Genomic DNA, 23,504 nt, shown 5'->3' on the forward strand with positions numbered 1-23,504 from the left:
TTCAAAAAGCATGATATCAGGCTTACCATTTGCTGCTTCCAGAACTTGATAGCTAAATCAGTATCCACAAAGCTGAAATTTTTTAGATGATATATGTGGAAACATGTTGGGGACTCTGTGGAGTCATCAGTTGTTGGATTAGTGAATTTAAGTTGGAAAATAAAACATTGAGATGCAAGGAAGCTGCACTGCAGGATTGTACATAGAAACCCAGTGTATGCCAGGACCATAACCATGCAGAAGTTTTAATGCATTTTTGGTATAAACAGCATGACCTTATGAAAGTCCTGGAGAAAAAGCTCAAGCAGAATTATGTGTAGCTATTGGTAAAATGTGAATTGTTTGCTCATTGTAAAACCAGGATGATAAGCTGGGGCCATAGCAGACACTTTATTTTGTTTATAGGTTATTATGAACTATGCCTTTTTTTTTTTTTTTTCCTTTGAGTGTCCTGGAGTGAAAGCTTTACTGGTAATTATGGTCCTATTTACTAGCTCTTTACTAACAGGATAGTATAAGAATGATATGGTTTGACGCTGGTATTTTGTTGCATATGTGCACTGTACATATGTTGACTCAATCTAACCAAACACCTGTCGATTAAAGACTGATACATGCTAGCATTTTATAATAGACTTGATTGGTCTTCAGTATGTTACATATTCTTGGTAAAAACTCAATCTCTACAATCATTTCTTCTATTTTTCTAATATGCAGGCTGTTCTGGAGACAATTAGGAATTTGATGAACACAGATTGTGTGGTTCCTGACTGGCTGCATGACATCATTCTCGGATATGGAGACCCAAGCAGTGCTCACTATTCAAAAATGCCAAATCAGATTGCAAGTCTGGATTTTAATGACACTTTCCTGTCCATTGATCACTTAAAAGCTAGCTTTCCTGGATACAACATTAAAGTGACCGTTGACAATCCAGTTCTGCAAATACCCCCCTTCAGGTAATCTCAAAATTTCAAGTACTGCTGGTCTGGTATTCTTGCTCAAGTGTGTTGTCAGGTGGAGTTGAGTTCAGTGGTTGAAGGGAGGTACTCACTCTTTTCTGAAAATATGTTAATATGTTAAGATTTACATAGTTGTATAACAGAGGTAACTATACTACAGTTAGGCTCAGGACCAGCTTCTGCTCTACTCTGTACAAAAATGCATCAGAGCATTGCTTGTAGATCAGCCTATTGAATATATGGGAAAAGCAACAGTATGAGATAGAATCAAGGCGCATATTCACTTCTGCATTATGGTATCTAGCCTCGTCAAGTTCAGCCTAAAGATTTTTAATTACATAGTCTCCTTACACGTCTCATTAAAGAAAGCTAAGAACAGATATTTCAACATCAGTTAAAATTTGAGCTTTTGGGAACACCATTCAATCAAAATAAAGAATTAAGTCATAAATCCCATATAGCTTATTTTATTTTAGAAATGGTTTCTGAAATAGCATGTCTACCTTGACTGCTAAATGAGATTTACGTGTTTTGTCTCAGTGGTGCTGTTCAGCATTTTTAGACTTCACAGTTCTGTCTCTCCTGGTGGACCTCCTTGGACTTTGGCAACTGAATTTCACAGTGCATAGTGTTAGAGAATAGTTTCTTCAGCTGGACTGAGGAAACTACATCTTTTTTCCCTGATAAGTTAATGAGAATTGAAATATGTTTCCTTTTGAAGGAATAGATTTGACTGGGGAGGGAAGAGATGGCTTTTTCCAACACTAGTCAGCTCTTGGCATGGCTAAATTGTATCTTGAAAAGCAGGGAGGTAATCTTCCATGCTTTTTTTTGAAACACCACTTGTAGAGTGTGTGTGGAGAAGGCCCTAACTCTGCATAATGATATGAAAGTAGTCTGAAGGTATCCAGACAAGATATCACAGACAATATCCCTCTATGAACCTAGTGTTCATTTTCAGTTCATAAATAAAAATATGTATATTCCTCTTTATGAAGTGCTATTGTTCTTCCTACTGCTGCATTTGTCCTGTAAAGAAGCTAAGAGATTATTGCTGTTAAAGATGTCTGCATTGTGATCTAATGATAATTGGATAGCCATTGAAATTCTTTCACTCTGATTTGTTTCTGAGTTAAAGTAGAGAAGCTAGCTAGTATATGATGGAGGGCTGTAAAAAAAATTTAAATGAGAAGATAAGACTTCATGTGTTGGAGCAGTTTAGGCAATGACATATCCCCTGGTAAAATAAAAAAAGGGAGGGCAGAAAATCCCCAGCATCGGTTCTGGAATAACAAGTTGTTACTGCCTTCAGTGTTTTCCCAGCTGGCTCTCAGCACTGCTCCTGGCTTTTCAACCCGTGTAAAGAGCACTTTCAACATACTTTTTGTCAAATATGCCTTCTTAAAATCAGCTTCATAAATTGAGTTGTCATTCCTTTTCCTTGTCGTCATTAATACTTTATCATCTGCAACTCTTGTTTCCCTGTTGTGTGAAAGTTTGTCTAGTTGGTGACAAAAAAATCTTTCTGTGTAAGCTTATAAGACAGTCTGCTATCTTAGTGAACATGTTGAAGGGTAGTCTGAAATTATGTGTTACAGGATAACTTTCCCAATAAGGGAAGGTAAAGGAAAGAAAAGAAAAGAGGAGGATGGGAATGAAGAAAAACCTGAAGAAGCTAAAACACTGATTGTAGAGCCTCATGTCATTCCAAACAGGGGACCATATCCATATAATCAGCCAAAACGGTAATAAATGGATCAGAATTTATTTACAAGTGGTAAGACATGCATAGCAGTTCATTTTCAGGAATATGTGAAAACAATGTTGTTGATTATAACGGAAATGTCATTTTGATTTCATTACCAGAAGAGGATTTGAATATGAGACTGGTTTGGTTTATATTTAAATCAAACTATTCTATTATCACTTCTCTGTTAAAAAATTCCCTTGAAGAACAATGAGAAATACTGTCTTTTATTTTGTGTCTTTACTGTCTTTTACGACAGAAATACTGTCTTTTAGTGTGTCAGGACTTTGAATATGAGGAGAATCATACCTAGGTAATTTTACAGCTTTCTCAGCAAATAATAGCTAAAGACAGACAGTCTTTTATATCGGGTGATTTTGTTATAACATGGACAACATGTTTTACTGTCTTGCATAGAAATTGCAAGATTGTCATGTCTGTAAAGAAGATAGTTGTAACGATGGTTTTATTTTGTTTAAAAGTTTGCAAGCATGTGGTTCTGGAGAAACAATGTAGACAATTAATGTAAATCACACTTGTTAAAACAGTTGCTTTTATCAAAACTGTTGGCAAAATAGATCAATTCTCTGATCTTGTTTTGCTTGGTTACAGCAATGCTATTCAGTTTACCCATACACAGATTGAAGCTATACGTGCGGGAATGCAGCCTGGGCTAACTATGGTAAGAATGTTTTTAAGGATTTTTATACTCTTATTAAATTCTGGCTTTAGGTACATTCAGTGAAACACCAGTAATGCCAGGGTTTCTTTGAAATGATTTGAACTACTGAATTTTACATAATTAGAGTGCTTGTCTAATAATACCCACACCAGTGTATAGGAGTATTGTTTTCTATAGTGCCGCTGTCAACAGGAAAGAAGATTGGGAAATTAAAATACTTACTACCATTTTGTTGTATGTACTTAACACAAAACATCCTAGAGAGGTCTCTAAGTCGATTAGTTTTTTATTTTTGTCTCTTTTTTTTTAAATAGAATTGCATACTATTTGCTAGTATGATTTAATATTGGTTGAACTGTTAATGACCTGCAAATGCAAATGTGTAATTCATTATAAACTACAATCTATTTCACTGTTGGACGGCTCTAAAGAAGAGAAGGAACTTCCTGTGCCTGGTACTCCATCAGTTTTCATAAATATTTGAGAAGATGGTGGTTAAATAATTTGAACTTTTCTACTAAAAATGCATTTCTTGATTTTTAAGAGGTTATAGAATGAGAGTCTGTTAGGTCAAAAGGGAAAAACAAGGGCAAAGTCAGCTTTTTGGTTTTGAGGATGTATTTCTGATGTTTTTTAATTATTATAATTATTATTATGTCACCCACTTTTTTGCAAGGAGAGAAGGCAGACTGAGAAAACAGTTATGTAATGTAGGCCTGTTTTATGTTCTGTCATTATATCATGTGTTTCGGTCAAATATTTTGGAGAAGTACAATCCTACTTGCTTTTGAATCCAGTGATCAAGGAGATTCTTTAACTAAAGCAAGAATGATTTCATAGCAATTTGTAATTTTATGTGTAGATGCATAAGACACCTGCTGTTCTGTGCTTCTTAATGCTGAACAAGTTACTTTGAGATGCTTTATTATAATACTTAGACTTGGATACCTTTAAAATGTCTCAAGAAGTCAATTTTTGAATGTTGTTGGTATAACTGAGCCTATAAAAACCTTAACTGTCAGTATTACTTCTGTATCATCAGTTGTAGTTTTTTGAGTATCTCAAAAGAATGGACTTTTTTTCTGTTTTTTATATCTGCCTTACCTTTCTCAGTTATGTGTTTTGATACCTTTTTTGCCTTTTCCCCTCTGTTTAGCCTGTCCCGAGGCTAAACAGCCTTTTTTCTCTGAGGAGGTGTGTTTTCATGGGTTGCAAAACAGAATAGTATTTCATATACTGGATTACCATATTCCTCTTAGGCAGTAATTTGCTTAACTAACCTGAACTAGTCTTTCGTGATTTATTGTATTTGTTCTTGAAGTTCACAAAAGCCAGTGGGGAATTGCTGGATTATTACATTCCTCTTAGGCAGGAATCTGCCTTAGCATTGGGCTAAGTCTTTCATAGTGTATACACATGTTCTTGAAGTTCACAGCAGCCAGCAAGCAATTGTACATGAAAGAGAAAATTTTTTGGTTGTTAATGTATGATGTCAGTGTCTCGTGAGAGTGTTCTGCTTTTTTCCTAACTGACTATGTTTTTGTGTTGTGCAATATTCTGATAAATTTTTGTGTTGACTTTTGGTATTAATTTTTGTTTGTTTGTTTTTAGGTAGTGGGTCCACCTGGTACTGGAAAAACTGATGTAGCAGTCCAGATAATATCCAATCTTTATCATAATTTCCCAGAACAACGAACTCTTATAGTTACCCACTCTAATCAGGTAAAGTGTTAGTCATGTGTGAAATTCTCCTGTAATAAAAATGAAGAAGAATAGCATCTATTGAGAGCAACAGGTTTGGGATTGCAGTTGTCTCTTAACAATGAAAACCTGAGTTGGCTTGTGTGCAGTTTTGCCAGTTTCATAATACGAAATTAAATTTTGAATTTCGGGTTTGTAGTTCTGAGCTATTTATCATTAGTTTTTAATGTATTTAACTGGTTGGGGACAGAAATTAGGAAGTACTTTGAAAAAGTGTCTGCACAGTTCTTACAGTTGCACATCCCCTGCATGCATGCCAGATTTTTGCTGACAGACTTTCTCGGATGCTCGTTGCTCTGTGCTTCATGTTTCTAAGTGTAGGCGTGAAAGGTAACATGGGCTCTTCAGCTGAATGCTTGCTTCCCATTCATAAGCGATAGAGTATAGCTGCTAATTCTCAAGTGTATATAAAATAATAATAATAATAATAAAAGACTTAAAGATTCTTACTCTAAATGTGCGTCTGGTTTGGAAGGATTTGTTTGGAAACCAGAGTCATCTGTTTCCTGGTCTCCCTAATTAGCCTATCCTATCTCAGTTATGAGCTATTTTAACTGAACATACCACGTTGAACACATTTCATCTTTGTCTGTCAAAGCAAGATCAGGCACTTACGCTGTTCATCAAAGAACAGTGGATGGGGCTTCATTTTGGTGAGGAGTTACAACCTGGAATAATAGAGGCCAGTCCGCGGTGGGTTGTGGGAGAATAACAGGTAGTGAAGTTGAGAGAAAGGATTAAGAGCACGTCCGTTGAGGAGAAAAGGAAGGAAATAACTGGAGGTAGGTAAGAGACTCTTCTTACCACACAAGACTTATATGAGAACGTGAACTTGAAATTGTACTTCAGGAAATGAACTCAGCAGAGTTCGTTTCCTATGCCTTGACACTGTACTTTAACATGTTTGCATGACAGCTCACTTGAAGTACAAGTGGAGCTTGCTCACACTTATTCTTAGTTTCGTAACTTCATGATCTAGTGCTTACAAACTTTGAAATACACTGACTCAGACAGTTGATGCTAAGCTGTTGGAGAAATTAAGAGTTTAAGATGGGAGACATAGCACACCTTGAAGTTTAGTTCAGCAGAATTTATTTATCGATATGGAATGTCACAGCACCTGCTAGTTAATACCAAGTCACAGTCTAATATACAGTAAAAGTTAAAAGGTTTAAAGTCAGCTAACAAAATCAATGTTTGCAAAGTGTGCTTCTTGAAACAATCTTATAAACTGATAGCTTTATCAACTGAATTAACTAGGTGATTGAATCAAAAATTGTTCTAAAATTGTAAAATGAAATTTAGTTGTTGTATAAAGTACACAAATACAAGAGTCTTACTAGACTAATTTCCCACTTGTCAAGATTAAGAGCTGCAGTTTCAGTATTAACTTCATGTTAATTATTATGTTATTATATTAACGATAGGCATAAATTCCTAGCTGGCTTACCAGTAATTCTTCAGTTTTCCCCTGCAAGAGCCTCTGAACTTCTAGAAACTACCTTTTCTCCTGTTCTTGTCAATCTTTAGGCCTTGAACCAGCTGTTTGAAAAAATTATGGCTCTAGACATTGATGAGCGCCACCTTCTGCGTCTGGGTCATGGAGAAGAAGAATTGGAGACAGAGAAAGATTTCAGCAGGTGAGAAAGGAGGTGCTAATGATAAACTTGATTGCATAAACATCATAGCACAATGTGTGTGTTGAATCCATTCTGCCTCCCTTGTAAATGAGCAAGGAGCAGTGCCTGACGAATTCCAGCTTTCTTGTATTACTGAATCCGAGTAATGCAGAGCGGTTGTTTTTGATACAGGGTTAAGTAATTTGGGTTCTTATTCAGTAGAGAAACTGTTCTCTTGAGGATCCAAAGTCAGAATCAGGCTTGTTCACAAACTTAACTGCTTAAGTAAAAGTAGTTCATTATATTCTGGGCCCATATACATTTTAGAGAATTGATCTGTTTTGTGACAAAGTTGAATAATAAAAGGTAGGTTTTTGCAGTTACAGATTTTTTTTGTGCAAATACTATATCACTTCTGCTGGCATGGTGAATATTATATACATAAATAAAAACATGAAATTAAGCTTTCTGCTTTTAATTCTTCAGAATATTGCTTAGTTACAAAGTTGCTTATTTATTTCACTGGTAAATATCACGTTTTGAAGAGTACGTACATACATGAAGCTATCAAGTCTGTATAAGTACAAAGACTGAAGAACCTGTTCCTTGTAAATACTTGTACATTTGTTAGGTGTTAGTCCAGTTGATGTCAGTAGGATTACACACATTCAGAAATGTAAGCGGGAGTATAAGGATCATGCACTGGAAATAACTGAACTGTCTAGTACTGGATTATTATAGCAATACTTTGACTTCAAAAGCTGTACTAAAACAGATAGTCACTAGAAGTTACCCACATATGCATAGTTAAGTTCCATTTAGCAAGATAAATACCTTGTGATTTTTTTTTTATTTGAATGCCTTGACATTGTCAAATTATTCCAGAAATTCAATAGCCAAAATCTTAGTGAAATGATGCTATGACATATCTCTGTTTAGTAGTAGCCATGGTTTAGTATACATTTTGAATAGTAGTGCTCATCATTAAAAGGAATTTTCTAGGAGACATTGCACATTGTCTATTTCATTCCTTTTCAGGGTAATACCAGACCTGCAGGACATTACTGCACAGTCCTGTGGGTTCTGGCAGTTTGGGAGGGACGGATAAGGGTTGAGGAATGTATTTGAAGGTGGGCTGCACTGTTGTGAGAGAAGTTTATTTCCCATATGCCTTTTGTTTGTTTTGAGGTTGCTTCTGAATTTGTGTTATTTTCTGTGCCGGGCCGCTTTAGAGGACATGATACTGCTTAAGGAATTTCTACTGCTTGCAAGCTTAGTGCTCCTCTTCCGCTCCCTCTGCAGGCACAGCAAAGCCGGGCAGGAGCTACAAGAATGTAAGGTGGAGAGGAGCTGATTAAGCTGGCACTGTTACTTAAACACAAAGGCAATCATAGCCAAAGAAACTTTTTGTAGCAATGAATGAATATGTAAAAGAGGGCATATGACTTGAGTTGTGTTTTTTTGTGACGTCTCATTGTGATACTTAGATAAAACAGTTTTAAATTAAATACATTTAAATACGAATTATGTTATATTTAATCCATCTTATAGATATGGAAGAGTTAACTATGTGCTGGCTCGAAGACTTGAACTTCTACGAGAAGTTGGGCGATTGCAAGAGAGTCTTGGAGTCCCAGGAGATGTTTCTTATACTTGTGAAACAGCTGGTCACTTTTTCTTATACCAAGTAAGGACTGAAGTACTTCTGCAGAGGCTGTATGAGCTCAAGAGTTTATGAAACACTTTGTAAAAATTGGAATGAATTTTTTGGAATTGAGTCTAAAAAAAAAAGGCAGTTTCTTTGGTGGTTCAAAGTACAGTAACAGCTAAAGCTATAATTGCCACATTACTACTTGTATTGCCATTGTTTTAAATCCTGCCTGATGACTCGCCAATTGAAAGGCTAGCATTCCTGCTCTTCATGACTGCTGGCAAAGATTCTAACCTGAAGCTTCTCCTTCATACGGGAAAATCTGTAGGCTGCTTCACGTTTTGGACAAGCATTAGAGCAGCTACTTGATGATCCTGTTAGAAAGCTTTTATGGTGTTAAATGCCAGTGTGAAATCAGATGCACAGTATAAAACCCAGTGATTTTTCTGTATATTTCTCATTTCCTTTCCATTTATTTTTCAGTGACATGCTCTATATTAGCAATTAGTGTGGCTTAAGAAGACTTGTAAAGTGGCACTTAAGATCAAATGCATACACTGTATATGTTTTTACAGAAATTACTCTGTAATTAGCTGTAGTGTGGGCCTAAGCATTAGATGTCTTTAGGTGTTGGAGAGCTCATCTTCTGGTTAGGTTTCAGTTTGATATTTCAACCAAAGTACTGTAGGTGGAGATAATAAAGGGATTTGCTTCTGTATTGGATTAATGTGGCAAGGTTTTGGTAGTGGGGGGCTGTAGGGGTGACCTCTGTGAGAAGAGGCCAGGCGCTGCACTGTGCTGGACACAGCCAGCTGCAACAGACCCACCACTGGCCAAAGCTGAGCCCATCAGAAAAACTGGTGGCACCTCTGTGAAAACACGTTTGAGAAAAGGTCAAAACCCACTGTGCAGTGCCTGGGGGCAGAGAGGAGAGTCTGAGAAACAACCCCACACGCCACAGTGAGAAGGAAAAGGAGGGACAGGAGGTGCTGTAGGCACCGGAGCAGAGATTCTCCCATAGCTCATGGAGAGGACCATGATGAAGCAGGTTAGCCCCTGCAGCCCGTGGAGGACCCCATGCTGGAGCAGGTAGGTGTGCCCTGAGGGAGGCTGCAGCCTGTGGAAAGCCTATGCTGGAGCAGAGGAAAAGTGTGAGGAGGAAGGGATGGCAGAGAGCTGCATTATGACCTTTAATGGCAAGCCCCATTCCTCCTGCACTGCTCAGGATGGGGAAGAGGTAGAAGAGTTGGGAGTGAAGGAGTGAAGTTGAGCCTTGGAAGAAGGAGGGAGTGGAGAGAAAGTGTGGTTTGGGTTTTGTCTTTGTTTCTCACCATCGTACTTTAGTTAGCCATAAATTAAATTAATTTTCCCCAAGTCAAGTCTATTTTGCCTGTGATGGTGCTTGCTGAGTGATCTCCCTGTCTTTATCTCAATCCATGAGCTTTTCTATCTTATTTCCCCCCTGCTGTCATGTTGAGGAGGGGGAGTGAGAGATGCTGGGATTCTGGCAGCCAGCTGAGGTCAACCCACCACAGCTTCAAAAATGTCATTCTGATACAAGGTCAAATGCTAATGTAGACATAGCTTGCTTTTGTGATAATTATTTTTTTTAATACTACCTGTGCAAGACTACACCTTGCCAATGACTTTATTATATAAAAATGTGTTGTTTTGTTTGCCATAGGTAATGTCTCGTTGGGAGGAGTATATCAGCAAAGTAAAAGTTAAAGGTGGAAAAATGCGAAATGTTACGGAAGTTTCCAGTTTCTTTCCTTTTCACCAGTATTTTGCAAATGCTCCTCAACCAATTTTCAAAGGCAAGTCCTATGAAGAAGATATGGAAATTGCTGAAGGGTGTTTTAGACATCTTAAGAAAATATTCACTCAGCTTGAGGTAAGACATGTAGCTATTAAAGGCAAGTGGATCTGGCTAATCCTATAGAAAAAACTTTACACAGTTCCAAAATTCTCCTTTGCCCTGTATCCTAAAAGGGGTATATACCTCTAGGCGCTTTCATTAGCTTGTAAGGCATTCAAGTGAGAATTTCTACGTTTGAGTAATACAGGCACTGTAGGGCCAAGGGTGTAATCTGTTTTATATTGATCTGAAGATCAAATACATTCTGTGTATTACATTTTCACTGGTGAGGGTACTAGGGTTGGTGTGCCTATGATCCTCACAGAGTCTTTGTATTTACAGTGAATTGCCTTTAATCAGATGATGCAGCAGTAACTTAGATTATCGTCTGTTTTTCCCAGAATTGCTTGACAGGCTTTTAAAAGTTAGGGTAACGGTGATCTGGGTATCATTTGGTCATATTGACAGTATTGGTCTTTCTAATACTGAAGTTCATATGATGTTATGATGCAGTAAAGTAAGAAACAAGATGATGCAGTAAACAAAGATTTTGGAGGATTCTGAGAGGGTTCCTCGGAATCAATTGAACAATTTATATGTGCACATAGGTTGTAGAATTCTTGGACGTGTTATTAGGTTTTTGAAATACTACTGTTTCCAGGTTTGGTGTAAAACAAAAAAAAAAATTCAGGTGGGATTGTTAACAATAGATAACCTCATAACTTTCTTGCCTAGTTATATCAAGAAGGTGGGCAGTTAGTTTGAATGAATACATTTTATAAGCAATATTTTTTTTGTATTCTGATTTTCAAGATTTTCTTTTCTCTACCATAGGAATTCAGAGCATTTGAACTTCTCCGCAGTGGCCTGGATAGATCCAAATACCTGTTGGTGAAAGAAGCAAAAATCATTGCCATGACTTGTACTCATGCTGCTCTGAAACGTCATGACCTGGTTGAATTAGGTTTCAAAGTAATGATTGTACTAGTGTTACTAGACTGATTGTTTTTTGGGTTTGGTGTCCCCCGCCCCTGAGTAAACTTTTTTGCCTGTCCTACATCTAGGCTACAAGATTATTTTGAGTAGCATTTTTTACCAGTGTGTTTCAAATTTTAATTTTACTGCAGAAAAATTTAACTTCTGGAAGTAAAAGATGAGGTCGCTTTGAAGTTATTGTACATACAGAAATGCTTAATAGTGTATCTCTATTAAAAAACAGTTAGTTTGCCATATTAGATGATTAACAGCAGGATATGATTGAGTAATAAAATAAAGGCCAGAACTGGGCAAAAAATGTGGCCTTTATAGCTTTGTTTACCAAAAAAATTAGTAATTTGAGGAAAAAGAACTATGATGCAATGCTGTTTTCATTCTGTAGTGTTAAGTGTAGGTATTCATTTAGTATAGACTTCTATCTGACAAAAACGAAACAAAAGCTAACCACCTAGAATTCTTTCAATGTTATTTTTCTCTGATAATGGACTGTATTGGATCACACAAGTGCTCCTTTTCTGCTTCAGTGCCAGTTTACCAAATTAGTTTGCTCCACTGCTGAAAGCTTTTCTCTTGTGGATGGGTTATGGCATGTCGGCAGCCTGTCGTGTAGTTCACTCATGCATTCCTTCCAGAGGTAAGCCCTAATTGGTACAGGTAGATCGGCTGTTGATGTAGTAGGATTTCACCCTCTGATATGGATTTTTGGTAACACTGATATTTTGCGTATAAGGTAAAATCCTGCTGTGAGTGTCCCACCCATCAAAAACCAAATGAGTAATTGATGCTTCTTTTGGTAGGCTGAGTAACAGCATTAATTTGTATTACTTGGTTGATGGACATCTCTTCACTTTTTCTTTCTCAGTATGACAACATCTTAATGGAAGAGTCTGCTCAGATTCTGGAGATTGAAACCTTTATACCTCTCCTGTTGCAGGTTAGATCTGAATTCTAAAATATACTACAAAAGATGATAAATGAAAATCTGTTCTTGAACAATATAGAATATTAAAAGGAAAATATCTTGTGCAGAAACTAACCTAAAACTGGTATTTGCCGTTTGAGTGGACAGTAACAACTTTCACGTTGTTCTACATTAATTGTTTATCCTTGTTTTTTAATATGGAGTAAGCTAATAGGTAGTAAATATGTTGCTTTTATTGACTAAATTTTAGGATTAGCAGGCTTTCATTTTGAAAACAAAAAGTAGTGAAGATACTTATGTAAACTTGGTCCTGGGTTTATTATTCTTGCTCATTTAATAGTGATCATTGCTAATTTTAAAAATTGTTAAAATTAATACTCCTTACTAAATAATGGTTTTGTTTCCCAAGAACACAAGGCTTAAATAATTGCTCTGTGTCATCATGTCTGCTTGTGGTGTTTGGTCAGTTACCAACCAGTCAAGATTAGCGCAGAGAGAGAGAGAGAGACAGACACAAAGCACCTACAACATTCAGGAAAATTGGAGCCAAGTAGAGAGGAGACACTCTAACTGATGTTACAACTCCACAGAAAGAAAAGAAATGGCTACTGGTTCTACTTCTACTTTTGCCCAATAATTATGCACCTTTTGTCTCGCTGATTGGTAGATGTTCAGCCTGGAATAAACTGCAGCTTGTACTATGTTTGGCAAACCAACAATTGGTAGATAAAGGAATGCAGATGTGATACAGTTGAATGGAAATCTTGCGGCTGGAAGGGTACTGCTAATGCAAGGAAGGAAACTGAAGCTAATATGGCACAGGGGATATTTATGGCACAGTCTTTAGGAAGCCAGGTAGCAATCATAGAATCATAGAATGCTTTGGGTTGGAAGGGACCTTTAGAGATCATTTAGCCCAATTGCCCTGCAGTGAGCAGGGACATCTTCAACTAGACCAGGTTGCTCAGAGCCCCATCCAGCCTGGCCTCAAATGTTTCTGGTGACAGGGCCTCCACTACCTCTCTGGGCAACCTGTTCCAGTGTTTCACCACCCTTAAGGTAAAGAGTTTCTTCCTTATGTCTAGTCTAAGTCTACCCTCCCTTAGTTTAAAGCTGTTACTCCTTGTCCTATCGCAGCAGGCCCTGCTGAAAATATTTTCCCTGTCTTTCCTGTGGGCCTGGTTCAGGTACTGAAAGGCTGCAATAAGGTCTCACAGCAGCCTTCTCTTCTCCAGGCTGAACAGCCCCAACTCTCTCAGCCCTTCCTTTCCTCTTCCGTTTTCCAGTGGCTCTGTAACATAAGGGATTATTGTAATGGAGGGCCAGTGCTGCTACTTTTAAAGTTGAATATCTTTCCGTAAAATCGTTGGATCAGTCTAAACACGTTCACTCAGACCATCTTGATATTTTTTTGTGCCTCCAGTGAAGGTGATCTGTGGTTGCTTTTAGCAACCAGAGCTTGAGATGCATCACTTTCTTCTTTTAAGAGCTAGAGGGTTTCATAAGTAAGCAAAACGTGCTTCTCGCACATCTGTGGCTTCATTATCTCTGTAATCTCAGGTTATCATGAGGTTAAATTTCTCCTCTGGAAGTGAAGTAAGGGCTCCCTCAGGAACTCTGCAAATTCTTTAGTTATGGGAAGTCAATAAAACTGAAGACGGTCTGTACTGTTGATTTGATTCTTACGCTAGTGGCTTTCTGAAAAATACAGTCTGCATTTGCTCATATTCTAAAATTAAGTTTCCTTACAGAAGTTTTGCCTGGAGCAGGTGGTTTCGTTGACAAGCAGTAATTTTAAGTCTTCTAGAAGACCACATCCAAGCTTTTGGATATCCATTCTAGGAGAAAATTAATCTCAATTGAAAAAGGTGTGATAGAAACTCCCGTGAAATATTTGATATATTTGTAGATGCAGCTCATAATTTTTCACTTTGTACTTTAACAATGGAGAGTAGAATACAAATGCAGGAACATAACTCAGTGTGAGCCTAGTGCACAAAAGAATGTGCATGTCCAAGTCAACCGTATTGCTCATACAGCCCATGTGCTGTTCTCAGTTGCTGTTTAACTCTAACTCTGTAGGCTTTGAAGTTTTAGGGATATTAATGTAGTTTTTAACACCTTCTCAGTGTGTTAAAGATTGCTGAATTTTGATGATTCTGAGCAGGTAGGCAACTAATTCACCCACTAAACCCCAAATACTGCCTGAATTCTGAACCAGGAGCACATATTTGTGCCCATCTGTTTGGGCTGTTTAGGGAGCAGACCTCTGCTGGGTGAGGCTTCTCACAAATCACAAAACAGTGACAGAAGAGAAGGCTGCGGGGAGACCTTACAGCAGCCTTCCAGTACCTGAAGAGGGCCTACAAGAAAGCTGGAGAGGGACTTTTTACAAGGGCAGGTAGGGATAGGACAAGGGGTAATGGCTTCAAACTAAAAGAGGGTAGATTTAGATTAGATATTAGGAAGAAGTTCTTCACCATGAGGGTGGTGAGGCCCTGGCACAGGTTGCCCAGAGAAGCTGTGGATGCCCCTCCCTGGAAGTGTTCAAGGCCAGATTGGATGGAGCTCTGAGCAACCTGGTCTGGTGGAAGGTGTCCCTGCCCACGGCAGGGGGGCTGGAGCTGGATGATCTTTAAGGTCCCTTCCAACCCAAACCATTCTGTGATTCTGATTCTTTCCTTTTCACTTACTAGTGCAGCAATTATAATAATACAGTGAAATGAACCTGGTTCCTTTCTGCCCTGCAGACTTAATGAAATCTCACTGTAGTCTCTAGAACAACATTCAATTTAGTTAAACCTGAAATACGAGATTTCTTCTTGCTGCTTAGTTAGATTCCCCTAACTGTCAGAAGGGCATGAAGGTGTAAGGTGTCATTTAGGTGACTTCTCCTATGATTAGATATTTAAATCTCTGTGCATAGAGATAGGTGTAATAGTTTAGTCTGTTGCTTTTGCCTTAATTGGCAGTCTTGAATTTAATGCTACAACATTGTACTGTAGTGCTTTGTAATGAATAAATCCTGCATGGCTTTTACTCTGGTTTTCATTGATAATGAAATTACTATATTTAGTGAAATAAGCACCTTCTACTATTTTTTTCAAATGTTTGAATGAGCATTGAATAATAAGATGCATCAGGCTGGTGAGGGGAAATAAGTTTATACGAGCAGTTCAGAAGCTGGAATGTTGTGTGTAACTAAAGTAGATCTTTTCACCGTGGAGCCACATTCTGGGGGATATTCCATGACCATTCTTACTAGTGCCATCCAAACAGTCCTTGAAAATTGAGGGGGTTTGTTTTTGGTTTTTTTTCAACAAAACCTGAAGAACTAGGCTTACAGAGTAGTAGTACTTGATTTCTTGCACTTGCAATTCGTAGTAAGAAAATTGTAAAAGACAGAGTTCTCTGGAGGGCAGTTTGTCTGAGATTGAAATTGCTGATAAGTGCAGAATGATTATATAGAATGCTTGATCTTCTCCAAATTAGTAGCTTTTTTGGCGGGAGGAAATAAAATGAAACCATTTTAAATGCCATTGAAAATAATTTCCATCCTCTTACTTTCTCACTAAGACATCTCCAGGCTTGGTGAGGTGAGCGGTTCTGAGTTAGTTTTCCTTCCTTGCTCTCTGATCAGAGAGATTCAGCGCTCTTCCTCTTAAAGTGGCAAGAAAAGGAGCTTTAGGCTCTGTGTTAAATAGTACTCCGACAGGGAAAGGGAAATACCACAGGAGTGTGTAAGAAATGAGGGTCTGAATTGTAAAACTGGCAGGTGGAAATCTTCAAGATTTCTAATTCCTTGATAATGTTATCCGCACATCTGTTCCTTTTTTGCCCCTATGTTACAACGTTTCTTCGTGAGCTCTGTCAATATGTGATGTAGATAGGTACACAAAGTATGATGAGGAACTGGAAAGAGATATACAAAACATACTGAAGAGCATTCAGGCCAAGAGCCAGGGTGAGGATTAATTAGAGGCACATCCTGGTCATGGAAGAGGCCATGTGGGAATTCTAGAGGTAGACAGGTAGATAGGTGAAGCCCATGGACCACAGAGAGACTTGAAAAGCAGACTCGATTTGTACCCCAGTCAGGATTTTTACTACTGTAACTTCTGTAATTGCTTCTTCCTGTTGTCCTCTGATAATGTGTTACTTTTGACCTTTAAAAAAATGTAATATGATACTATCCTGTTGTTTCTCTACTGATATTAATAGATAAACTTAGCTGCTGCTTTGTAAAAAATAAGACTATTTAAAATACTACTCCGTTTTTCTAGTAGTAGATTGGAAAGAAGCTAGTTGTTATCTTTAAAATGACTGCAGTTCAGTGTAGCTTAAGAACAAATGTTGAAATTTAGGGCTTAGACGAAGACGGCCAATTTGACTATTAATGTGTTGTAACTGAGTGCCTTGATTATATTGTAATAGTTACAGTTGTGCAATTGTTTAATTCTAGAACCCCCAGGATGGATTCAGTCGTTTGAAGCGGTGGATTATGATTGGTGACCATCATCAGTTGCCACCAGTCATTAAGAACATGGCTTTTCAAAAATACTCCAACATGGAGCAGTCCCTTTTTACACGGTTTGTTCGTGTTGGAGTGCCAACTGTTGATTTGGATGCACAAGGAAGAGCAAGAGCAAGGTGAGACAGAAAATGGCATGTCTAGCTTGTGAGAAACTACCAGGTTAAAAAACTGGAAAAGCACACATGGTCTTGGAAACTTTTTTCGCTATTGTTAGGCTGGGAGTTTGCAAAACTCTAACTTAGTTGTTTTGTTCCATTTCTTTCAGCTTCGACTAGGAAGTCAGATTTTACTTTGCTGAAAGACAATCAGTTTTACTTTCTTTTTTTTATATAGTAGTACTCTGCTTCTGTATGAGTACTTTAATGAAAATTCTGTTTAAAGGAATTTTGATAGCCTGAAGTGTTTGGGTTTTTTTACACCTGAGACACTTTAGCAGAAACTTCCTTTTCTGAACTAATGTATTTAATATATTCAAGGCTAAATAAAGTCTCTTCTTTATCTGGCCTTAAGTATATCATATTTCCCTTATGGTCTGCAAAAGGGTACTTGTAGTATTTTAGCAGAGCTTCAGCTTTGATTGATTGGAGACAGCCAGGCTGTCCACACAAGAGCATAATGCCCTTTTTATTTTTTTACATTGAGAGATACTCCTTCTCTGTAATAAGATGTTTTCTTTTTTCCATGTATTTGTCATTCCATTGTTCGTAATTTAGATGTCAATTTATTGTGTAAAGTGCCTGTTTGGTAGTGTCATATTAATAAGGGAGAATAAAACCAAAGAAGAGAAAATGACTCCATATAAATTTTGCTACTTCAAGTTTAGTTTTAAATGCTAATTTTTTTGTAGGCATAAAGTGGAGTGAACAATGTTCACTGAAGGAGAACTTCAAGTTTTTTATGTAAGAAACGTTAGGGGAGGTACAATATTATTTTCTGGTCATATGAATAACGCTTACTTTTAGTATGATTTTAATTTTTAAAATTATATATAAGTATGATGATAAATGAAGTTTATTTTTCAATCTACTGTTTGCAACATCTCAGAGAACCCTCTTAGAGATAACAGAGCAGAAGAATTCCTTCACTTTGCAAGTAATTTGTTGTTCAAGGACTTTTTCCATACCTTCCTGTCTGGATTTTTTAAAGCCTTTGACATGGTCCCCCACAACATCCTTCTCTCTAAATTGGAGAGCCATGGATTTGATGGGTGGACCGTTCGGTGGATAAGGAATTGGTTGGATGGTCGCAGCCAAAGGGTAGTGGTCAACGGCTCAGTGTCCAGATGGAGACCAGTGACGAGTGGAGTCCCTCAGGGGTCTGTACTGGGACCGGTGCTGTTCAATATATTTATCAGTGACATGGACAGCGACATCAAGTGTACCCTCAGCAAGTTTGCAGATGACACCAAGCTGAGTGGTACGGTTGATACAGCAGAAGGATGGGATGCCATCCAGAGGGACCTGGACAAGCTAGAGAGGTGGGCCTGTGTGAACCTCATGAGGTTCAACAAGGCCAAGTGCAAGGACCTACACCTGGGTCGGGATAATCCCCGCTATCAATATAGGCTGGGGGATGAAAGGATCGAGAGCAGCCCTGCTGAGAGGGACTTGGGGGTACTGATAGACGAAAGGCTGGACATGAGCCGGCAATGTGCGCTGGCAGCCCAGAGGGCCAGCCGTGTCCTGGGCCGCATCAAGAGAAGCGTGGCCAGCAGGTCGAGAGAGGTGATTCTGCCCCTCTACTCTGCTCTGGTGAGACCTCACCTGGAGTACTGCGTTCAGCTCTGGAGCCCTCAGCACAAGAAGGACATGGAACTGTTGGAGCGGGTCCAAAGCAGGGCTACAAAAATGATCCGAGGGCTGGAGCACCTCTCCTATGAGGACAGGCTGAGAGAGTTGGGCTTATTCAGCCTGGAGAAGAGAAGGCTGCGGGGAGACCTGATTGCAGCCTTTCAGTACTTAAAGGGAGCCTATAGGAAAGATGGGGACAATCTTTTTAGTAGAGACAACAGTGACAGGACGAGGGGTAATGGTTTTAAACTAAAACAGGGTAGGTTTAGGCTGGATATAAGGAAGAAATTCTTTACAATGAGGGTGGTGAAACAGTGGAGCGGGTTTCCCAGAGAGGTAGTGGAGGCCCCATCCCTGGAAACGTTCAAGACCAGGTTGGAAAGGGCTCTGAGCAACCTGATCTAGTTGGCGGTGTCCCTGCTCGCTGCGGGGGGGTTGGACTAGATGACCTCTAGGGGTCCCTTCCGACCCAAAACTTTCTGTGATTCTGTGATTCTACTCTTTGTCTTCTCTGGTTGTGGGTAGCTTCCCCATGAACTATCTGCTACTGTCTCTGATGTGGATATTGTTGCACATTTCTGACTGAGGCATTTTGGTTGTATTGCTGTCCCTATAAGTAGCAGATATGATTCAGAATTGTGTAGATTTTGGTTGGTTCCCTTCATGTTTTGTGTTAATACAGGGCAATGTACAAAATAAGAAAATAATTTTCTTTTTGCAGTAAGAGGCTTTATAGCAGGTTAATGCAGAAAATCCTTTTTCCCTTACTCCTTCCTTTTTGTAAAGAAGCATTAATATTCCTTAAGTTTTGTTCTCCATGAAAATTCCTACTAGATTTCTTTGCAAAATTTCTAACCTTTGGTGTAGAGCTGATCACATGCAACAGGCTTAAGGGTGAGTGTGCTGCATGGAGCTTTCTAAAAAGTGAAATTTGAAGTTTTCTGTGAGAGAACCAAACAGATTCGAAACTTTAAAAATAATTTATGGATAGTTTCTACAAGTATGGTTATTTATATATGTACAGACTACCCAGCAATATTATTTTTTTCACTGAAAACCTACAGAAACTTTCATCTTTGAAGTGAGGGGTTGTGTGTATCTGAACTATTTTGAATATAATATAATTATAATATAATAAAATAATATACTATAGTATAATATTCTTGAGTTCAAGAATCTGCTTTAACTATTTGGGGTTCGTCCCTGTGTGGTTTTGGACAGTTTATGTAACCTCTACAACTGGCGTTACAAGAATCTGGGTAACCTGCCTCATGTGCAGCTTCTGCCGGAGTTCAGAACAGCCAACGCTGGGTTTTTGTACGACTTCCAGCTTGTAAATGTAGAAGACTTCAATGGCGTGGGAGAGTCTGAACCTAATCCTTATTTCTATCAGGTAAGAGATATATAACATGTATACTTTATTTCATCAGGATATGGCTTATTAAATCTGCAGTGAAAACAGACTATCAAAATACAGTAAACTGGTGTTTAGTTCATGTTCTCAGATAATTGAGTCATGCATATGCATGATTTTTTTTTTTCTCCTTTTAATCAGTTTTGACTGTTGAAAATGATAATGTATTATGTTGTGCTTTTGCTCAAAGTGAATGACTTTGCTTGATATCTGTGTTTTCTAAATGTTATGAGAGGGGTGAAATTTGGTGTATAATTCGTTACGAAATGATGTTTTGGCCTATGGCACATTGAAGTCCATTGTAATTCAGCTGTATTGCCATGATAGTGAAATAAACAGTAGTATTTCCCCTGTACACGAAAGATCAAATTTTGCTCTATGACCCATAATTGGAGGGCCATATGTGACTCATAATTTGAGTTTGAGGAGTCACTGTTTTGGTTTGATCTATATGTAAGAATGCTAAAAAGCCCATTCATAAAAGAATGAAAAAGGTATGGCAAGAGAGAGACATTGAGGCTGAAGTAAATTGCCAGAAAAACCCCTTAGCCTTGGAATTTCTCAACTAAATTTTCAAATTAAGCCATGAACAATAGCGTCCATCTATTTCTTTTAAGTATAGGAAAACCATTTACACTTGTAATGAGATGCTTATATTTTCAGTCCTCTTACTTTCTTGTCTTGAAAGCAAACTCTGGTGCCTAAATTACCAGTTTGGGTATTTGCAAAGTTAGAGGCTGGAGTTGTGTGCAACTTAAGTTTAATTCAAACATGAAATTAACACCTTATATTTTGTTTAATGTTATGGAAAGCAAATAATATACTTTCAGATCATCTTATAATGCTTGTGGACATTTTTTCCCTGTGAAGATCATTGGGAGTTAAGTTAATATTTTTTTTTAAAAAAAAGGATATGAAAGATATTCATAGTTTACGCTTGGGTTCCTCTTTATTTTTTAGTACAAACTAGTGTGCTGTTAATGAACAAAGCCATAGTGAGCCGTAATGCACTCTATCTTGTTTCTGTTTTGAAGACAGGATTGTTTGGAGGGGAGAGTTCCTTATGATTTTGGGGTTTAAGCTGTAACACTGTAATGTACAAATAATAAGAAGTTGTCTTGTGGAACAGCTAAAATAAGTGCCTTAGAACAGGATTGTGGTAACTGAGAATGTGAGCACTGCTCTAGTTTGCTCGCGGGCCAAAGAAGACAGAGAACACTCACGCACAGACACAGACACCTTTATCATTGTAATAGTGCTTTCATGAGCAAGATCTTACAATATGTCCTCCAGTTAATTTTTTTCATACTAGAGATATTAGCAGAATATGTTGGTGGCATCGCATGGTTTTTAATGAGATAACAGATTCCTGCCATGTATTATTTCTCTGTATATGAATTTGGGCATTTCTTTCTAGACTTAATGGGGATTAAGATTTGTAGAATAGCTTGACGCCCACAGGTGTTTGGTATGCGTAGCAACTGCACTCTCCAAGTAATGCAGGGCCCACTTAAGAAGAAGAAATAAAGGAGGCTGGTATGTCTAGCCTAGTCAAACATAGACCAAGTGGGGATAAGATTCCAAGTATAAATAGAGCAGGAATAAATGTCAGCAATTGAGAATAACTTTTTAGCCTGAAATATAATTTTTGTTGATGGAAAAGGGATTTAAACAGGCTATGAATAACTTCAGTCTGGAAATAGGACAAAACTTCCTACAGCCAGAACAGTGATGCTTTGGGGCAGAGATTTATTATTAGCAATGGCACAGAAAAAGTGTGAAATAAAAAATAACAGCTGGTTATTTGAAATTGAGTGGGTATAGCCTCGGTAGAAATAACTGGATTTGATAATCTAGATGCCTCCCTCCTAATTAATAGTTGAAAGGAGTTTAGTTATTACACTCAGACTAGTTCTTACTTTCAGCTTACTGGAGACTGAATCATTACGACTTTTTGAGTGCTCATTTGGAACCATGTTAAATTGGTGCTAAGTGTTTTTTAAACCCTGTAATTAAATAGAGGTATCTGTAGACTATCAGCTTGTAATGCTTTTAACAGATTTCCAGTTTTACGTAATGTGTTTTTTTGGCATGTGATCTAGAAGAAGGAGCAATGAAATGCTGTGTTGGTGTTCTGTAATAATACAGTTAAGGTGGCAATTCCATTGGGCAGACAGCTATAAGCATATAAATGCATTTATATACAAATGTATGAATATTTAATAGCTCATAAATATAATTAAAATGGACTGCTAAATATTTATGTTTTAATCTTGTACTGAAATAGAACTGGGAGCTTCTGAGTAAATACTGGAAAGCGTCAGTCGATTACTAATAAGAACACTGATATAGAGATTTTCAGCAGTTCTCTGAAGAGGAATCAGAATGAAGTTATTAAACCTAGTTGTCGTTCTTTTGTTCTTTCAAAATAGCTTTTAAGTGAGCAAAGAAAGATCAGATCTCTAGACTTTTCTCTGCACTGAGATTTTTGTTTATTTGATTATTCTTTCCAACCTTGCAAGTTGAATAACCACCCCTCTTTTTTTTTTTTTTTTTTTTTTTTTTTTTGTTCTCCTCTTTCCTCTTTTAAACTTCAGAATCTTGGTGAAGCAGAGTATGTTGTAGCACTCTTCATGTATATGTGCCTGCTTGGTTATCCTGCAGACAGGATAAGTATCCTGACAACATACAATGGACAGAAACACCTGATCCGTGATGTCATTAATCAGCGGTGTGGAAATAATCCACTGATTGGACGGCCAAACAAGGTGACTTTGAAAATATATCAGTCTTTGGAGTGGTTCTGGTTTGTTTGTTTGTTTTTAAACTGTCATATTATAGAACAGACTGATTGGATAGATTCACAGCTTTCTGCGCAAGCATTCCCTGGTTAACTGCATGTTTATTAACCTACATTCTATGGAATTTCAGAGAGTAGTGCCCTTGTTTCTGTCTATAATTTGACATACAAACAAAACCAGTAAGTTGGAAAGGCTATAGACTATATGGGACAGAATGTCATTTATTTTGTCCTCACGAAAAAAAACCACCCAACCCCAAAACCCACAACTTTAGGAAATCCACCCAGAGCAGAAATGATTTCATGAAATGTATGATGACGAATCTGATGAAACAAATAAAAAACCACAGTTATAAATGTCTGGTGGTAATTCTGCAGGTTAAAACTCTGTATTATAAATGGCTTTGCGCAATCTTTTGGTATTACCATGCCCCTGGTAGCTCTCTGAATTTAATAAAAATGTAAAAGAATACAGTGAGAAAAAAGCTTCTCCCAACATCTCCCAAAAAGAACAGGCTGATGATTTTTGGTTAGAGGTCAATTAAAACAGAGTTAAAGCGTTTTCTTTTCACATTTATTGCAGTTTCAGTCCAAAGTTGCCATTAAAGTTTTGGTGTCACATTTTAATTGAAATAATGGTTAACTTATGGAGGTTTTTTCTTGGTTTTCGATTCTCTAGGTAACAACTGTGGACAGATTTCAGGGTCAACAAAATGATTATATTCTCCTTTCACTAGTGCGTACCAAAGCTGTAGGCCACCTCAGGTA

The 23,504-nt window shown here is 37.8% G+C and overlaps 1 protein-coding gene across 1 annotated transcript in view; it reads left to right on the plus strand.

The window, feature by feature from the left end:
* Window positions 1–23,504, plus strand: part of AQR (aquarius intron-binding spliceosomal factor) — a 56,760-nt gene that overhangs the window by 26,956 nt on the left and 6,300 nt on the right. The window contains exons 20-32 of the mRNA XM_075425183.1: window positions 718–959; window positions 2,561–2,707; window positions 3,322–3,391; window positions 5,003–5,113; window positions 6,683–6,792; window positions 8,323–8,458; window positions 10,107–10,316; window positions 11,115–11,252; window positions 12,139–12,210; window positions 16,661–16,848; window positions 19,744–19,915; window positions 22,534–22,704; window positions 23,416–23,501. Coding sequence (XP_075281298.1) covers window positions 718–959; window positions 2,561–2,707; window positions 3,322–3,391; window positions 5,003–5,113; window positions 6,683–6,792; window positions 8,323–8,458; window positions 10,107–10,316; window positions 11,115–11,252; window positions 12,139–12,210; window positions 16,661–16,848; window positions 19,744–19,915; window positions 22,534–22,704; window positions 23,416–23,501 — 1,853 coding nt within the window. The remainder of the gene's footprint in view (window positions 1–717; window positions 960–2,560; window positions 2,708–3,321; window positions 3,392–5,002; window positions 5,114–6,682; window positions 6,793–8,322; window positions 8,459–10,106; window positions 10,317–11,114; window positions 11,253–12,138; window positions 12,211–16,660; window positions 16,849–19,743; window positions 19,916–22,533; window positions 22,705–23,415; window positions 23,502–23,504) is intronic.

Source organism: Opisthocomus hoazin, chromosome 7 (genome assembly GCF_030867145.1).
Source record: "Opisthocomus hoazin isolate bOpiHoa1 chromosome 7, bOpiHoa1.hap1, whole genome shotgun sequence".
Classification (NCBI taxonomy): domain Eukaryota; kingdom Metazoa; phylum Chordata; class Aves; order Opisthocomiformes; family Opisthocomidae; genus Opisthocomus; species Opisthocomus hoazin.